The sequence below is a fragment of the Buteo buteo genome, chromosome 8, assembly GCF_964188355.1.
Source record: "Buteo buteo chromosome 8, bButBut1.hap1.1, whole genome shotgun sequence".
In the NCBI taxonomy this organism is placed as follows: domain Eukaryota; kingdom Metazoa; phylum Chordata; class Aves; order Accipitriformes; family Accipitridae; genus Buteo; species Buteo buteo.
Genome location: NC_134178.1, coordinates 14506216 through 14524919, shown reverse-complemented (window position 1 = coordinate 14524919; position 18704 = coordinate 14506216). Strand labels below are relative to the sequence as shown.

Sequence of the window (18704 nt, the reverse complement as noted above, 5' to 3'; positions counted from 1 at the left end):
AGTAGCTAAAAACCTACTTGCTAAGGTGCAACGTTGGGTTTTCAATGGCTTGTGCTGTTTGTGTAGCAAACTACTCCGCTGAAATCCCATGGTTCGGGTGGGGAGAAGGGAGAAGTTTCCCTAGATATTGCACATAAAGGATAATACCTCCACATGAAACATGCTTGCTATATTAAGAGTATACAGGAAATTCTGGCTTGCCATGAGTTTGCCACAGCCTAAATTTTAGGTTGAACTGCCAAAAAAAGGAACAGTTTGCCTTATTTGTAAACATTTTCACAGTATATCAGTAATTATGTTACAGTTTCTCTACTCTGCCCTCTCCCAGACTTATGGCTTTTTAGAGTCAGTGAAACGATCTGTTTGGCAAACAGTGAGGTACTCTAAATAGCTGCCAGTCTGGTACACTGAAGAAAATGTCATGCACTAGAAGAGCCATAGATATAGGGGGGAAAAGAAAAATCAATATTACACTCCAAATATTTGAAGAGAACTGCCTACTCAATGGGTAGTTAGTTTTTGCATCCCAATATTTCTAGAACTCTGTTTCTAAACCTACATTAATTACACATCTATGTACATTATTTAGAAGTTCTTTACTACAGTACTTTTGTACATGCGGTGTTTATTACTAAATGTAAAGAGAAAGTAATTACATAAGGCATATGTACAGTATTGTGTTGGATTGCAGATCCCTCTGCTCACCTTCGTCTTAAAGCTGCAAGGCCCATTTCATAGAGGCCTGTCACTCAGTTTGTGAAACTCTCCTGAAATACATCAAAACTGGAGCCAAGGCCCATTACTTTGATGAGCATTAGTTAGTTTTTCCTTTTAAATCCCTTGTATATATTCCCATTGCTTTGGGTTTTTTTTTTGTTGTTGATGTGAATAAACCTGGAGGTCTGAACTCAGAGAGGTGCTGAGGAAGCCAGCAGTCATTACCGGGGGGCGATCGAGATTCCACCATTGATAATGGGTATTGCAGCTCTAACTCACTTTGCTTAGTCTGTGAATCTCTTGAGTTTAAATTGGGCAGGTAGGTATTTCGCATCTTAAGTATTTATTTTCCTGGAATTAAGAATAACAAGGAAGAGAAAAAAAAAAAGCATGTTGGAGAAAGAAAAGGGGAGCAAAGAGGGAGAAGATAAAGGAGGTGGTGTGGCCCTTATGCCTCCGGTGGTTCTACACTTTGGACTCATTCTCCAAGTTGGCCACATCACCATTTCTTTCATTTTGGTCTTCTTGATTCTTTTCTTCCTCTTCAGTTTCCAGCTCAGCATGCTGGTCCAGCTTGCTGGAAACAGACCACGTCAGGGGCAGTTCTGCTCGGCTGGCCATCTCTGCCAGCTCTTTGGCACTGTAAACTGGTGTGTTGGTCTCATACGTTTCATGAAAACTGTTGTAGTCAACTTCATAAAATCCATCCTCCAGAGTGAGGACAGGGGTGAAACGGTAACCCCACAGGATCTCACTCGTAATGTATGAACTTCGAGCTTGGCAGGTCATTCCTGTAACAGAGAAGGAAGAAGTGCTGTAATAAAGACCCACTGCTTTCCCAGATCCTTAATTATTTTTTCATATAGGCAGAGAAGTGTATGTAAAAAGGCACATGCCAGAAAACAATTAGGTTTGACATCATATGAGGTTGAGCTTAGAAGGCAATTTTACAGTGTGTAACCTATTTGACGCCCTTTCCTTCTGTGTGTGCATAATAAGTGGTGAGTCTGTGGGCAAAGATTAACATTTCTTTATTAAATGCAGTTCTTTTTCCTGTATTTCATCAACGAGTCACTCACCCGCTGACGAGTCTCAGATGGCTTATTGAGAGCATATGTGACTTGCACCATGCCATCCTTTGATTCCCTGGCATGTAATGAACCCACGCTGCCATGTTCAGCACTTGCCCAGGCTAACTGAGGAACTCGTACAGAAGTTTTTCTCAGCTGGAGTCAGCCCCTGAGCCTGTGATCCATGTGTTGACTTGGTTCCCCTAAAGGTTGGAGCTGTCTCTTAGTTACACTGCTTGGAGGTTTGGGCTGGTGGCCAACACACAAACACCAGCAAAACTCCTGAAGGACATTGTGATAGTGTGTGGTGTCGAATTCAGGTAACTGGAACTAACTTCATTATTACCTTCCCTTCACAGCTCTGCTGAATCTCACTCTGGGAGCTGCTATAGACCAAAAAAATCTGTAAGATACTATATTTTGTTAAGAGGCATGGAGAGAGGCAGCTGTTCCAAGCTGAAAGTGTAGTCCGGAGTATCCTCCGGGTGAAGAAACACCTGGCCGTGGCAGGGACTTGTGACTTGGAGAACCTGCTCCATCTCAGACAAACAACTCAGGGAAACGCTACAATAAAATATTAATGCTCACTAGTGGAAGCGGAAACCCAGCTGACCAGGAAAAGGGTCAGAAGAAGTGAATTTAAGAGGCAAAAACTGTGCTGCCAACAAAACGGGAGTACACGGAGAGAATGTGATGGTTTTCCTTTAATTATTTGCATATTATTAACTATGTATTACTAAGCAGACATCAGCCAAGCAGTATATGTCAGATACTTAATAAGTAATGATACATAACCCCTGGACAAGCCTGCCACACATCAGTTATTTAGAAGGTAATCATAATTAAAATTGTTTAATTTTGGGGGCACAAATGGCAGCCTGTAGAAATACACATCTTTTCTCTACGCTGTTAGCATCATATAAAGGCACATGGAGAGTCTCAGGAAGAGCAAACATTGGCAGTTTAATGTCTCCAATCTTCTTCAGGGCTGTGTGAACTGCTTTAGATAATTCTGCCCTCATTCTCTTGAGCCTCCTCTCCAAGCTCAGATAACTTGCTTCCAATGGGTGAAAACTGCTATTTCTTGATACTCTATCTTTTTCACGATAACATTATGTTTAGAAAGACATTTACCAGCTGTTACCGCACTGTGATACTTCAACGCTTCTCCACCAATTCCCTCCTCTTCCCGCAGCACCTCAGACCCTGCGGAGGGGTGACTGTCACGGAAAGCTTTAGCATGAAAACTGCTGCACCGTACCTACCTGCTACAGCCAGGCAGAAAGGCAACCGTACTTCTACTGTGCTTACTGATCTTAATTTCTCTTTCTTTTTTCCTGACAGAAATCAACAAGCCTTCATTTTTCTCAGTTTTGCAGAGCAGGACATGTTTGCATTTCAATTCTCAAGTAATGCACAAATGGTAATACAAAGATCTTACCATTTTTCTGTTCATTTCACAGGTGGGAAGGGCTGAAGGACACAAAATCATGTCTTGTGAGATTTCCTGTGTGATTTTTAGTCTGAAGGAGATCTTCTTTCTCACAAAATGACAGAGGGAGATGAACTCGCCAGCTCACAGAGCACTATACATACGAGAAAGGCACTAGCTGTGCAGCAGCTTCCCCAAAGGGTCATTTGGGTTTTTTTGCAGTGCTCTTCTGGGCAGACCCAGAAGCGTGGGTGCAGTACTCGGTAGGGTCTCCTTGCCCCCGGGAGGGAGGCATCAGCAGGCTGGGGGGCAGGGAGGGCTGGCAGTGACCAGTGCTGGTCGCGATGTCTGCCCTGCTGTCTGGGGCATCCGTCTGGGCTGGTCTCCTACCAGCATCTTTGCGGCTCCTTGGTGGTGCTCTGAGACCAGTGACCCCCTGGATGGGTTTCCCCAAAGGAGTATGCTGTTCCTAAGACTCATGTGTTTCTAATCCCTTTCTCTGCTGCTGAAATTTAACTTCAAACTGAGTGGGAAATTTGGAGTTCTCATTAGAAGGGCAATGAGATTAAATAAAGAAAAAAAAAAAATTGAAGTCCCTCTGAAACAGTGTTACCTTCCTGTGCTCAGACCAAGTACTCAGTGATCCTGCTGCTTTGGTTGGAAAAATTCATTTCACTGGTGGGAAAGAGGGGGGCAATTTTCTGCAGAAGTCAAGAAGATTAATTGAATTACATTAGAGTTACAGCTCATTGAAAACAAACACTCATGTGAAATTTTGACCTGTCTTAGTTTTTAATTTAGTCTCCCATTTAGCAGTGATTGAATACCTGTTTCTTTTCCACAGCTAGACAAATTACTTTCAGAGCTAGCATGAAGAGTTAGGATTTTTCAAGCAAGTAAAGTTGAAATCAAGAAAAAGACTTTATCTAGTGAGGGACATGTGTATGAGAAAGACCTTCCAATGCTCTCTAAAGGTTTGAGAAAGCTAATACGGAAAAAATTTGTAAGTGGATCACAGGGATTCCAGATTAAAATGTGGCACAGTTGTGGAGACCCTTGAAGTGATTGCCAGTGCGCCTGCGTGGCTCTGGAAGCAGAACAGAGAGATTTCTGCAGTTCTCCATGGTGTGTCTTTACCAGCCTCTGCCTGTGCTGGTTCAGAGGTCCTTCAGCTCCACAGTCAGCAGAGCTTCTGGACCGTCTTTTCTGCACTTAAGCCCTTATCATATATTATGGTCCAACTGACACATGTCTCGTTATACTGCATGGTTTTAATTGTCCTGTAAAAGGAAATGTGACTTTTATTATTTGCTGTAATTTCTGAACATGCTCTTGGTTGACGAGGAAGGCTGCATCTTGAGTGAGGGTGTTTTAGGCTTTAGGTTTCCAAGTATTGCGTGATTTATTCAGTAATTGTGTGGTTTACATGTAGCCATAGATCTGTTGCACAATGGCTTTAAAAATGATTGTGGTTTGACATTTTGACTAGTGTCTCATTTTAATTGGATCCCTTCAGGGTCGATGAGAGCTAGGGAGCCTTTGGATATACTTAGCTCAGCATTAATTGGACTCTTTCAAAATAAGCCGGGAAATTAAGAGACCCAAATAATTCATTCTAAATTAATTAAAACTATAACTGGAAGGAACGGTCTATTTGAGATGGAGTGTCGGAGCCCAAAAAAACCTGGAGGCGGGACTCTCAGGCCCCGCTGTGACGGAGATGGAGTGAAGCCGGGGCAGCGGATGGTAGCGGAGGAGCATTCCCGCTGGGATGGGCAGCCGCTTGCCCCTGCACGTCCCGTGCGGCGGCTCTGCAGCTCCCAGCACCATCTGTCCCTGCTGCCCGGCACGCGGGGCCGGCAGCGGCAGGATTAGGTTGCAGTGCAGTGGGCTGGTTGCTTGCACCTGTTCACCTCGCCGCATGCTGTATTTTAAATACTCCGTGAGCTGATGAGACCTCTGATGGTCACCCGTAACTGCTGTCTCACTCCCTTAAACTCGAAGCATTTTTAATGAGTGGTAATGAGCCTTTGTATATGTTACAGCTTTCTGTTAGGTCTTAATGGCAGTGTTTCGGTCTGTTTGTTTTATGTTTGTACAGGCTAGGGAATCATGACCGAGTGTTGTGCAAATACTTGATTGCTGGACCAAGTTACTTAAGTTGTAAAATTAATTGCCATCTTACTTCATTGTGGGTTTTTTTATTATGTTTAATTTTCAGTTAGAGCTTTGTGGACTGTAACCAGCATCATAAGATTTACCACTTCTTTGTGAAAGACACACCATGGTGGACACTGTGCCTATTGCTCCCCTGTCCCCGTTCCTGGGTCAGAACTATGGAAGGCGAGTTGCAAGCTGAATTTTGGTCCTTGTTCAGGAGGACAAGGGGGGGCAAACTAAATTATGGGGATTGGGTGAAGGAGACTTTTTTTGAGACAGCCAAGCTAACATGGCAACATTTTTATTGTTTTGTTTTCAAATGGGAACAAAAAAAGTCCTGCTGACAGTGCTGGGATTAGCTCCATGTATCTGAAATCAGCAATTAGTTACTACTTTGGATAGTCTCGTTAACATACAACCAGTGTAATTAAAACTTATTTATCCTCTAAATGCTTATTATTCCTGTTCAACAGGTGAGTACCTGAACTGCACAGAGATTTTGGGTAACACTGCAGAGTTAAGAGTCGCTCGTGAGCAGGAGCCAGCCTGCTAAGCCACTTTCTGTCTGCATTGAATTTGTCACACAGCTGGGCTCCTGCGGCCAGGTACCTGTGCTGGGGTGGGGATGCTGTAGGGGGCTTGGTCACATCTGTGACACTATGTCCTGTTTGCTTCAACAAGGAGTTGGGACCACGCTCTGGTTCCTGATAACCTGTGGGCTGTTCCTCTCTGAGCACAGGCTGCAGCGGCTCCCTCTGCCTGACTGGGAGCGTGGACACTATTTCAGTGTACCCCATCAGCAATTTTCCTTGCAGCTAGAATGAAAGGTTTTATCAAGCTTAATGTTTGCACCACGCAGTCTAAGAAAATGACAGAATAATTCCCCTAAGCTGTTGCTGATATGCGGGTAAGGTTACAACCCCACCTTTGACTGATTAGAATTAATAACAAAGTTGATGCCACCTCCAGATTCATTACTCTTGAAAAGTTGCCCTGTGCAGTTATTTTGAGGTTACAGTTTGTTCATGCTGTCTACTGCTATTTAGACTTATGCTTTGCACTGTCTTACAGTGCTACAAGGGTTTGGTGTGGTGACCCAGAGTGACTTGATGCATTTCCTCACAGTGCACTTAATTTAAGATTTCATGGTAGCTTACACAATAATACGTTGTGTCATGCACTCTTACCATATATTATTTCACTTTGTGATGGGAGCCATCAAAAATAAAACGCTATTAAAAAGTCAGGGGAAAAAGGGTACTTCAGAATCACAGAATCAAATACATGTTTGGGCCGAAATACAGTGATTTTCAGCTCCAGGTCAGCCTACTGCAGATTGCACACAGACACAGCTTCATTCAGCTTTTGTTTTACTTGAGGTGGTCTTTATTACAGCAGGACTTTTTATTTTCGAAGTCCACTCCTGCGATAAAAAAAGGACTCTAAATGAAATGAAGGGGGCAAGAATTATGGCCCATTATTGACTGCATCTTTTGGCTGACAGCCACAACGTCAAGCCAATTTTGAGGTTCAGCGATTTCCTGCTGGCATTTAGCAGAACGAGGCAGACTTTCTGCTGCACAAAATTGAATGGGATTTCCCATAAGAATGACCCATTTTCAACCATTGCATGGGAAGTTTGCTTCACAGTTCAGCCTGGAGTAAGACCTCAGCGGCAGAGGACTCAGATGTGCACAGAAAACAGTGGTGGTCTCATTTCTGGGGTGAGTGGAGTTTTACTCTTGTACAGGAGTACAGAATTTGGTCTGGGGTCTCCAGCTGGGAGCTGAGACTTCCACGTGCGTTATGTTGCTTTCACCCTGTCCTTATTCATAACATCCTTTGCTGAGGTATCACTGTAGAAGTTTTGATCTACTTTGTCAAAAGGTTCATTTGTATTGTAAGAACCTTTTAAGAACAAAACCAAACATGTAGGAAATTCTCACCCCTTGAGATTAATTCCTACTGCCTCTGTGTCAGTGCTCAAGATGAAACTGTTTTGCTGTAGGAATTACGAAGAAGGAGGGGTTGCTGACCCATAGCATTAAAGCTGACTTTTGCACCTTGCCTGGGGCAAGGGTGTGAAGATGGGGGGGATTTTACTTAAACACTGTGATAATGGCACTAATATTGAGGTAATTAGATGAATGTGCAGCAAGTGTCTGAAACTTCAGTATGGTGCTCAAAAAACCTACAGTGACTTCTTGGGTTTGTATCTGAGCATTGCTCCTGTGTTCGTTAAGTATCACCAAGCAGCGTGCTACAAGGCAGAGAGACGGTGTCTGCCTGGATGACCTTTTGGTCTCAAAGATATTTGGTGCAAGATTTGTCACTCTGCTATTTTTAGATGTTAAAGAGAATGAGAATGCAATGTGTGCTATTAAAAACAAGCAAAAGGCTAGGAGTCAAGAACTCCTGATTGATACCTTGGTTCTCCTGCAGATATCGTGTGGGCTTTGGCAAATTACCTAGCTTTGCTGGGTCTTTTTTATTGGGGTGCCACAAGGGATATGCTGAGATTTAAAGGCAGTAGATGTGCTTGCAGTATATTGTCTTCCTCATCTAGACTTCCCCTGTCAAATTTGTACTAAGCAATTCTCCCTGGTGTGAAAAAGATTGTCTCAAAAAAGAACAGAGATTTAGAATAAAATTTTTATAGTGACACCAAGTTATTGTCAGAAACATTCCATATTAATTAATTTGTTATCTTTAATCAGGCTAAAAAAAAAGAAAAAAAGAAAAAAGTCATGTTGTACCCTGAATTCACCACTTTTTGCAAAGCCCAAAGTATCAGTGGTCATTGCTGGAAAATGTTGCAAATACCACGCTGTGGTAAGACATTTTCCCCCTCCTTTTTGTATTTGTGTACATCTGACAAGAAATCAGTGGTTTTTTTCAATTTTGAGTAAAAATAATTAAATACACATAACCTCTCATTCAGCACTAGCAATGGGTAATTCCCAGGGGTTCTGATAACTTGATTCAGAACACACCTGGGAATTGGATGCTTATCTCATCCTCAGCAATGTCTAAAGCTCTTGAAAGGAGTGAAAACTGGAAGGGTGCCAGTGACCATTTCAACGTATCTGTGTTTCAGCATGCCTGGGAATCTGCGCACGACATCCTCGTGTTGTGGGTTGTGAACAGTGTGCGTGTCTTCTCCACGTCCCAGCTACATCGCAGCATGGCTGCTCCTGGCTCTGGTGCAGTGACTGGAGAGAGGAGCGGGTGTGTGACTGGGAGAGGAGGGGACGGGGGACAGATGTTTTTTCCTGTTAGAATATAAGGAATTAACTTTCACTGGCTTTTTTTGTTTGTTTTCTTTTTCCTTTTCTAAAGTTAAAATTGGTGCTTTATTTTCTGTATATGAATTGAGTAATTTGGTATTTCTATTTTCACAATTCTTTCTTAATCAGACCAAGAAGCTGATCACTATATTTTAAATTTTATGGCTTTGACCTAATGCTATCTATGAATTCTGATCAAAGAGGTCTGTGGTAGCTGCTGTCTGTCTCACAGCTGATGACGGGACCAGGTACAAGCTCCACATCAGAAAATGCAAGTTGCCATGGAGTGGGCTGGAGCAGCTGGCCTGACCGCCACCAATAGTAATAAAATCACATCCCCTGCGGGAGAGGGTGTATATTATTAGGTCATGTTTGCACAAGAGGTGAATATGCATAGGAAATTGAGCTGGTGAGAAGCCATAATTTCAAGTCAGTGGGACTTTCTGACACTCCAAAATCTATTTCTTTCTAAACAAGGTGAAAACGAACAATAAGTATAAAAAAATGGAATTGATATTCAGTTAAATACTAAACAAAGTCTAACTTGAATCAGTCAAAGCATTCTGTTTTCATTCTGACTTCTTCAAATGTGATATATTGTATAATGCAGCATCTAAATTAGAAAAAGATGGCTATGTTTTAGTCTTTTTCAAAATATTAAAAAACCCCACATCCCCCCCAGTAGAAGATTCCAATGCCAGTAAAATTATATTTTCCAATAGCAAAATGCTGAGTTAGAAATGTTTGATATACTTGGATAATATTTCTCCTATCAGGAATTAAATATACCTCACTGACTATTTTGTGTCTAATTTCTTACCTTCTAACTGCATGTAGCTTAGTCTGAGAAATGGTATGCATAAGGCAGAAAAGATTGTCTGATTCAATCTCAGATGTGCTGCCACTTTTAGCTAACAGTACCATATACATTCTCAATAAACAGCTTCTCAAAGAGATGGTACAATTACTATTCAGCCAATATTTAACCTTCATTTAGCCTTATATTGAGGCCATGCCCAGCAGATCAAGCTGCCTGATGTTTATGAATTTTAATCATTTTTTCAGCTGTGCTTCTTCAAATGGATGATGATTACATTTTTCTGCCTAAATCTGTGAAATTTAATATATCAAATAACGCAGTGTCTGACCAGAGAGAGAAGCTTGTTTCAGAATTGGCACTGGGAGTCCTTGGAAACGGGAGACTCAATTCAGCGGAGCTGGAACATGAAGTACCAGGATTTTGTACCCTACTCTGTGTTTGACTGTTAGGATACATTTATAGATTCAGTGGTTTCTAAGACATCGAATCAGCACCACTCAAGTGCTTTATTTCTCCTAGCAGGTACCCACCACCGGAGGATAGAGGGGAATTTTGTTTAAAAGAAGCTGCAGCACACGGTTATATCTACGGTGGCTCTGCTTTCAAAATGCAAAGTGCTGAGTAAGCAGAAGAGCTGTCCTGACCTTTTAAAAATACATTGCTATTAATCCACGGGCTTCCTCCTGAATTCTGGCCTGCAGATGGGATGCTCTGTCCCGGCGCGGTGCGCAGGCAGCCTGCTCTACGATTCCCTGGCAAACGGCCGGGAGCAGGCAGCAGAGGCACCGGGCTCCAGCTGAGCCGCCTGCCGATGCCTCACCAGAGAAGGATCCTGGCAGGATTTTTCGCTAAGCAGTGCAACCTGACCCACCAGAGCGGAGGTACGTCATGGAGCAGAGAGGATCCGAGGTGGCAGGGGGTGTGGAGAAGACCCCTGGTGGTACCTGCAGGCTAATAGTCCTGTTTATGGTTTTGGACCTTTCCAGCTGTCTCGTTAGGCTGCTTCCATAAAAGAGAGGATGACCAGCCAGGAAGAATCACAGCCGTTGCATGAGTTCCTGTTGGCTCTGTGTTTCTTTTCCACAGTCATAAGCAACATCTTTAATTCTTATACCAGTGAACCTCAGAAAATACATAGTTCACACAAATATTCCGGTTTAGTTACCTTGGCATTTGAAAGCACTTTGGGCTTAGTCTGTTTTATGGTCTCTCTCCAGTCACTAGATTCACTGCCGTTGGGGAAAAACATCTCATAAAAGCACCAGGAGAGGAGAGGGTGCGGGATGCCCAGCCGCACACTGGTGTGCAGTGATGCTGGGCTACAGCTGGCTTCCTGCAGCATGATCTTAGGCCGAGAGGAGCTAAAGGGAGTCCCTTTTCCTCCAGGGGCTCTGAGTCCCCTGCCCTTTCCCTCTCCTTTTATGAAGAGGTGGAGGGCCACAGGAAAATCTAGTATTGGATAAAAGAAGGGTGAACAAGGAGCTGCCTGAGTTGCTGCATTGCTCATCTTGGGGAAGAAAGCAGTAGAACAGCTTCTGTTCTTCCCTGTTCTGCATAAACCCAAAGAGATCAGCACCTCAGAAGCAGGTTTCTCTCTCTCCACTCCTTTCTGGGGAGGCAGAAGATGGGAATGGGGTAGATATAAATTCCAGGCAGGAAATGAAGATGAGAAAAACCATCCTCTAACACTTCTAAACTTCACAGTTTGATAAAACCCTATGTCTTTCTGAAAACTCCAGTTTTGATGTGCAGTTTGGATGGGAACTGCTGCTTCTCCAAAATGTTCAGGCTAACATTGCAAGAAGCAATTGCTCTGATGCACCTGCAGCAAGCTTCCCAGGGCAATGCCCATGGATGGCATCAGTAGAGCTGGATGCTCTGCAGGTTGCCTGCTCAACTGCTGTGAATATAGACCCTAAATGCATTTGGTCTTGGAAAGGGCTAGACGCATTGTTCATGTGAAAACTCTTCTAAGATGGCATCCTTTAAGATGTATACCTAGAAAGCCAATCTTTTGTGGAAAATATAGCTGACTGCTATATTGGCTCTATGCTACCTAATGCATAGCATATGCCACCCTCTTGAGGAACGTGGATTTAGCACACAGTGGTAACTGAGACTGAGACTAGAACAAGGCGTGTTTGGGCATTGCTGAAATCCCACATTAACATTAATGCCAGGGGATGGCTGGGAGAAAACCCCCTTTAGCTGCTTGCTGTGAAAGAAGCATTTTCTGTAACAGCTTGTACCTGCTGCACACTTGTGCTGTCATGACTGTGAGATAAACATTTAATTAAAATAGATGTGTGATCTATTTCACCTCTTGCTGTGCAGACTTCTTAAACGTGTAATTTGAGTCTGCATGTTTAGATGGCTTTTGTTTCTCTTCTTAAAATGCTGCTTACAAAGAGAACAGAACATCCAAGGTTTGCTCTATCCTGAACTTCGCTGACTTAGAGCTTTTTATAAAAATGTCACATTTTACTGTGGAAATGTTTGTGAACCCAGGATTAAAGACAAAACAGTGTGAACACGCAGCTTGGCATGCTGTAAAATTCAGGAAATAAGGAAGATCACTAGCTTTTTGACAACAAAATCTGTGAATCACCCACAAAGTATTCTGGTGGTTGTTTCTAGGTTTGTGGCTAATGGCATTGCTGAAGCTTGGTTTAGCTGTTGTGAAATCGGAGGAGGAGATGAAAGAGACTTCGGGATAAAGCACTTGTTTCTGCCAGGCAGCTGTTGGTGAGAAGTGATGTTTGGAAATGCAACACAAATAAAGAGAAATTCTAGTCTACCCAAAATCACTTGGATGTTTGGTAAGCAACAAAACATTTCAGCGGGGTTGCCTGAGCAGTTTCGTAATCGTGCATCCTTTTAGGTGGGCTGGAAAACAAGCTAAATGTGGGTAGGTGGTACTTGCTTTTAGAAGAGACAACTTGAAGAAATCAGTTTTTCTAAAGATATCTTAGTTTCAGAGATTATGTTTTTGATTTATATTTCACCCGAAAGAGTACCAAGAGGACTGGTGTAGAGGTGCTTCATGGTTTTCAGGAGAAAGCTCTAAATCCTGACGGCATCACTGAAACCGTCATAGCTGCCATTTGAGAAGGCCAGCTACTATCGCACGTCAGCCTACAAAAACCAGCTGGGCATGGGGATGTGCGAGAATTGGGTCGATCCAGCTCCGTAGCACTGGCTAATAACAGCACAGCTGCTTTCTGGTTCTTTAATCAAGCAAACGAGCAACAGGCCCTTTCTCTGGGCATTTTGGATGAAGCTCAGCTCCTTGAAGGTGTTGTCCTTTGGTGATGGTGGTTGGACCTGGGCTTAATTCAGCTGGCAGCTCTTCCTCTCCATGGCTTAAGCATGGACCTGCCTCTAGCCCTGTTGCTGTTCCTATGACCTGTTGGCAGTATAGCCCTTGGCAGGTGGAGAAATTTTGCTCAGATACTTTGAAGCATGTCCCTGGTTTTATAAGTCTTCAGTGTAAGAGCTGAAGGGGCTCAGCGCTGCGGTCCTGTCTGAAGGACCCCCCCACTGTACATGGCCCAGAGCTAACTTACCTGCTCTGGGAGGAGGAGGAGGAATATCTGGGCTAGTTTTGTTAGTATTTCAAACAACGGGTTTGGATACTAGTCCTTATACCCTTTCATTTTCTTAATGGGCAAGAGTTTAAGCAACCAGTCATGTGTTCATGCTATTATTTAGCGTGATTGGTCAACTCCTTAACAAAAACCTTTCTAAGGGAAACCGTTAAACACACTAAGTTTAAAAATTCATCTGTCGTAACAATAATCTTTAATTAAAATTTAAATTAGGTTTATTGATTCAGCTATTGTTATCTTTATCATAACAAAAGAATCAGCCAATTCCAGACTTCATGCAGCTCTGATTTTTGATGAACTTTTGCAGGCCTTCTAGCAGTTATGCAAAGAAAATCATCTGCGCTGTTATATCCTCCCACTGAACAGCAAGTGGGTTTTGATTTTTTTCTTTTCAGTTTATAGGATGAGACTTATTAAGTTGATGCTTTCAGGTTAATAATATTGGCTATCTGTCAACGTTACCAGCACATTTTTGAAATGCAGGACTGAGCAAAAACTGGCTGCCTCAGGGAATGAGATGCAAAATCTTTCACTTCTGAAACACTATTTAATATTCAAGTTATGTCAAAATTTGTATCCACATTTTAGCTGCTTGGCATCCTGTCTGATAATAGGTGCTATTAATATACCTGCTAGTAGATCAATGACCATTTCAGAAAAATTAATACTTCACTTGGTTTTAATTGACTTTGGTTTTATTTGAGGTGGTGAGGAAGAAGCTGATTCTGATCTTTAATTATTGCCTAGCATTTAGCAATGAGTCCAGTAAAGGAGAATAGCAGCAGTAGAGTTGGGATTTTAGGAAAGCTTCAGTACTGCTCTCCTGATATTTCTATTCTGGGAAAATATAGGAACAACACATTTCAAGCTCTAGCCTTTTCAATGTAGCACTTTCCTTAATGGCTGAATTCATTTAAAAGGAAAAAAAAAAAAAGAAGCAAAAAACTAGCAAAAGCCTATTTTCCTCTATTCCTTGTTCATGTGTTGTAAATATTTAAAGTAACTGTTTCTGGGAGGAGCATAGACAAATCAATCCATGAGAATATGTGTCTGATTTTGCCATGAACATTTCCAAGTTGTGATGGAGCAGAGAAATTCTGAGTTTCTTTCACACATGCACCTCATATATGGAAGCAACAAAGAGTCATTAGGACTTTTTAGCACCCTGAAATTCTCCTTAGTTTAACAATATTTATCTCAGCTGGTGAGAAAAATTAGTTGTCTTAGTAAGGAAAAAATAATGAACTTGAGAAGAGGTGGCTATGTATGGAGAGAGCTATCTGAGGAAGCAAGTAGAAGAGGGTGCTCACACTCGAAATTGCATAGTTCTCAGAGGAGAGGTACCTGAGATAGCGCAGAGCAGTCTGAAAAAAAAATAAAATACCTGGCTTTTGAAGCAAGAAGCACCTTGTATGGAAGCCTGCAAAATGTCTGTTTCTCCTGAGTAATTAATTTCTGTTCAAGACTGAGGATGGGCTTGGTGTTCAGCAAAGATGCTAAGCTTTTTCTCCTGGAACACGAAACACTTGTTTGGCAACGGAGTGTTTGTCTCAGGGTGTTGCAGTGCTAGATGGTTGGGTACACAGGGCATGAGCTGTTCTTGTCCTCCCCGGCTGCGAGGACTCGAGTGCTTTCAGCTTTACTGCTGTGGGTTGTTTCATTCCTCTCTATCAGTCATGAGGTGGCACTCTTCTACCAGAAGAGATAGCTTACAAAGATTTTTGAAGCGTGCATATATCTAAACTAAGAAAAAAGAAGATGCCTGGAAAATATTGTTAAGAGATTATTGCAAAAGTTACTTTCAAAATGTCCGGCCCGGCAGGCAGATGAGACACCACCAGGATGCTGTGTGTTTGTGGCAGGAATGTAGTATTTGAAGGAGATACCTTGCTGAACTCTCTCTGAGCTAGAGGTTAGTAGCTTACTTGATTTTCTTCTGACTCCCATACAGATTTGAGGCATTTCTGTACACCAGCTGCAGACTATATTCTTCTTCATGACAAGCACAATTACACAGTCTCTTTCTTGCAGCTTTTATTACTGCTGCCAGACCACTGCTAATTTGGAGCACTTCATTGATATATGCTTTGTACAATGAGCACTTGGCTAAAACTGGACATCCTTCAGTCTGGTGGTGTCCTGCTTCACAGAAAATAAACTAGACCAGGCTCCCAGTTTCAGAGGTAAATGGGGGGGAAAAAAAAAACCCTCAGGCATTTCTGGCTAAAAAGATCTGTCTCTAACATCGCATACGAGTGTTTAACATGAGGTTTTAAAAAAATGTATGCCATAGCAAATGGAAAGCACGGCGCTAGATTCTAGTCTCAGTCAGCAGCAGTTCAAACCGGCACCATCTTCCGTCAGGATATAGCTGTTCCAGACTGTGGACCTGACTCAGATCTCCACAGTTTTACACCTCCATGGGATCCTTGCGACGTCCCAAGCAATCTAGCAGATGTCTGCTCGTGAGGCAGCATCCTCTGGGTCCTGCTGTGTTCCTAAGGCATGCTTAACCTCCAGGGTGGGAGAGAGAAATAAGACTTGGCATGCACTCTCCGAAAGCTTGCTGACCCCTTCTCTCCTTCATGCTTGCCATGAACCAGGCTTGGGTAGTAGGGGAGCTCAGGGGTGGCTTTAAAGCTAGTCGTGCTTCCTTCAAACAGTGTAAATCACAAAGCCTGGGAGGAATAATGCAAGAGTTTGGAGACAAGGCGGGCTGACGAAGGGGCTGTGAGTTTGGGAGGAGTTCAAGAAGGCATCGGAAGAATGCTGAATCCAACCAGCTCTGTGCCATGCAGTGAGCCCTTCTCTCTCCTCCCACCGTGATAGAAGTTTTCCCTGGCTGCCACATGAAATACACCACCACCGCCTTCACTTTGTACTTACTCCAGGCAGAGCTTTTTTTAACCAGAGAGATAAAAGAAGCAAAAACTCTGCATAAGGCACTTTGTTATCTAACCAAAACTGGGAGGTGCTCCTGGGACAGATGACAGATTGATAGGGCCACTTTGGCTTCTTCCCCTTGCTTCTCCTCAAAGTACAGCTGAGCATCTGGGCCCTGATGTAAGTGTTCATCACCCCCCCAAGGCTGAACTCCTGCCTGGCTAATCTGATATCGGCACGGGCAGAGCTGTCTCGAAGAATGAAGACTCTTTTTTTTCTTTTTAATCACACATTTCTAAAGAGAAAAGGGAGAAAAAAACCACAATTGCTTATTCCCTGCATGCATGTGAGTGCTGGAAATGAATTGAAAAATGCAGCTGCACCCCAAAAAGCCCAAACCCTGACATTACACATTGCTTTAAGAAGAGACTACAGAGCTGGCACATGCTGGGTCCTATGTGCATAGAGCATTAGCTGCAACTTATTCGGTACAACCTGAATTATTTGCCTCTTGTGTTTCCTATCAATTTTTAAATTACGTTTTATTCTGATTTTGCTGGAGATGGAGGTCAATGCAAATACAACAATACAAGCACAGAATGTATTATGCCAATAAGTTTGCATCAGAATCCAGGAGCCCAGTGGGGAACTAATTACTGAGGCTCAGAAAGGATAGTACTAGTAATGTTTGGCTCTTATTTACTGTGACCTTTTATCTGAAAGTCTCAAAGGAAGGGAAATATTATTATTTTGGTTTTACCAATGGGGAAATTGAGGCAAAGAATGGCGACTTGCCCTAAGGCTTCATAGAAGGTGTGTAGCAAAGAAAGGCTGCTGTGGTAAGGATACATACATTCTGATAGTCATTTTGGGGCATGCTGGCTATCTGCTCTCCTTTGATGTGAGCCAGGAGGAATTTTTGGCCTAAAGCACTAATTCAGTTTTCATGGAGAGCTAATGTTTTGGAACAGCATTTTTTTCAGATCCTGTTATTTCAACACAAGGCAAGCTTCTGCTTGTTACCAGGGTCTCAGCAGAGCTCAAAATCTTTCCTAAGACCATTTCTCTCCTTTGCTTTAAGCCATGCAGAGTATGGATGACAAAACTGGAGAGCTTGTTTTGGGAACAGAAGGCGGATGAGATGAATCACGTCATGGAATGTGAACGTGTTTTCCTGGAGTCACAATTGTGCTTCCTCAGCCTTTTCCTGTTCTCTGTGCAGCGGAGCTCTCCCCTTCTTTTAATCGTGATCGAAAAATTTCTACTATCAGAATAATGGAGATTTTGCCTGTGGGTTCTGTGACGACATGAGGCTGTGGCACGCGTACATGCATGCACACACATACAGATAGAGAGAGATGTACAGAGATACCGAGGTCAGTGATTTTGCATTTTTCCTATACCCAAAATAGCAAATCCTTGATGTGTGAGCTTTGGAAAGCCTCAGTCCCTTCAAATGCTTAATGAGATATGTTGATTATCATCAAATGAAAATTACTTCTGTCATATGAGGGGAGGAGAAGAGAATTTAACTGGCAGCAGTGAGAAGACAATTAACAGACTTCAGAGAGGTACTGGGACAGTTAAGACATTGTTACAAGAAAATAACGGGGAAATGATGGGTAGATCAGGCTATTATAAGCATATGGTGAAACGGAACAACAAATCACCACAAAATACTGTGGTATGATGGGATTAAATGAGCCAACACAATAAGCGAAGCTCGGTTGCACCATCACAGTGCAGAAATATTTGGGTTTTACATTTTTGGGAAAGTTTAATGACATTTCCTCCTTCTCCCCACACACAGAAACATTTGTCGTGCAGAAAGCTTCACTTGATTTCTAATTTGGGAAAACGCTGTACCAAAACTCGTAATTCTTTTTCTGCACAGTTTACCAGGGTAGTATTACACATTTTGGCTGCAAGAAAGCCCTGTAATAAATGATAGCTCTTTCAGCCTGTTGGCAGTATACGGTCCAGCCATCAGTCTTGTAAATGTTCCCATAACCATTGAAAAGTTGAAATAATTTGGAACTGTGGCTTAACACACTATTAATCACAGAGCAAAGGGTTTGCTCTGATTTCACCAGGCATACTAATGTAAAAAAAACTATGATCCTGTCAGATGTCAGCACAGGGATAAAAGCACAGCTAATCATATGCAGCTCCCATGATGGCATACAGGCTTCAAGTGCAGTATTTCAGGGAGAATTCCTCAAAGTTTGGTCAGGTATGAAGGCTTTCATTTAATAAATCCCTTTGTGAACTTGGCCAGGTTGTTTGCGTGTCGATGCGTGTTTGTGACTGAAGGAGAAGCTGATTAATATCGTTTGCTTTCCTGACTGATAAGGAGAAAGAGAAATATGATATGGTCCCCTCGTGAACTGACTGCTCTAGCTGTGATGTGTGCCTTTTGGGCTAACCAGTGATCGCATTTCTATAGGCTTTCAACCAGCCAGCTGATGGGTCCAAAGCCAATGACAAGGTGATGGCCCAATCCAAGCTTCAGAAAAGTTGAGAGTATCTTCTTACTGCATTTCTTGGCTTTTGGAAAGGAGTGGTTTAAGTCTGGATGAGAGTGGGTTGCAAAAGTCTCTATAGGAATGGCGTTGCTCTTCAGGATCCCTTGCCTTCGGGGAATTTCTCCAGGGTGACTGGAGAATGCGACTGGAGAATCACATGAATGTTTCTGAATCCAAGTGTGGTAATACATATGGAGTGACA

General features: G+C 42.7%; 1 protein-coding gene and 1 long non-coding RNA gene across 3 annotated transcripts in view; one reads left to right on the top strand and one right to left on the bottom strand.

The window, feature by feature from the left end:
- Positions 1-434: 434 nt before the first annotated feature.
- KCNJ6 (potassium inwardly rectifying channel subfamily J member 6) overlaps positions 435-18704 on the bottom strand; it is a 49971-nt gene continuing 31701 nt past the window's right edge. For both annotated transcript variants that reach the window (XM_075033700.1, XM_075033699.1), the window contains one exon: positions 435-1508. In XM_075033700.1, coding sequence (XP_074889801.1) covers positions 1183-1508 — 326 coding nt within the window. In that variant the 3' untranslated portion in view covers positions 435-1182. The remainder of the gene's footprint in view (positions 1509-18704) is intronic.
- On the top strand, positions 6876-12146 carry LOC142033627 (uncharacterized). The gene is made up of 3 exons (XR_012651275.1): positions 6876-7103; positions 10009-10367; positions 12124-12146. It is a non-coding gene; the product is annotated as an uncharacterized LOC142033627 (long non-coding RNA).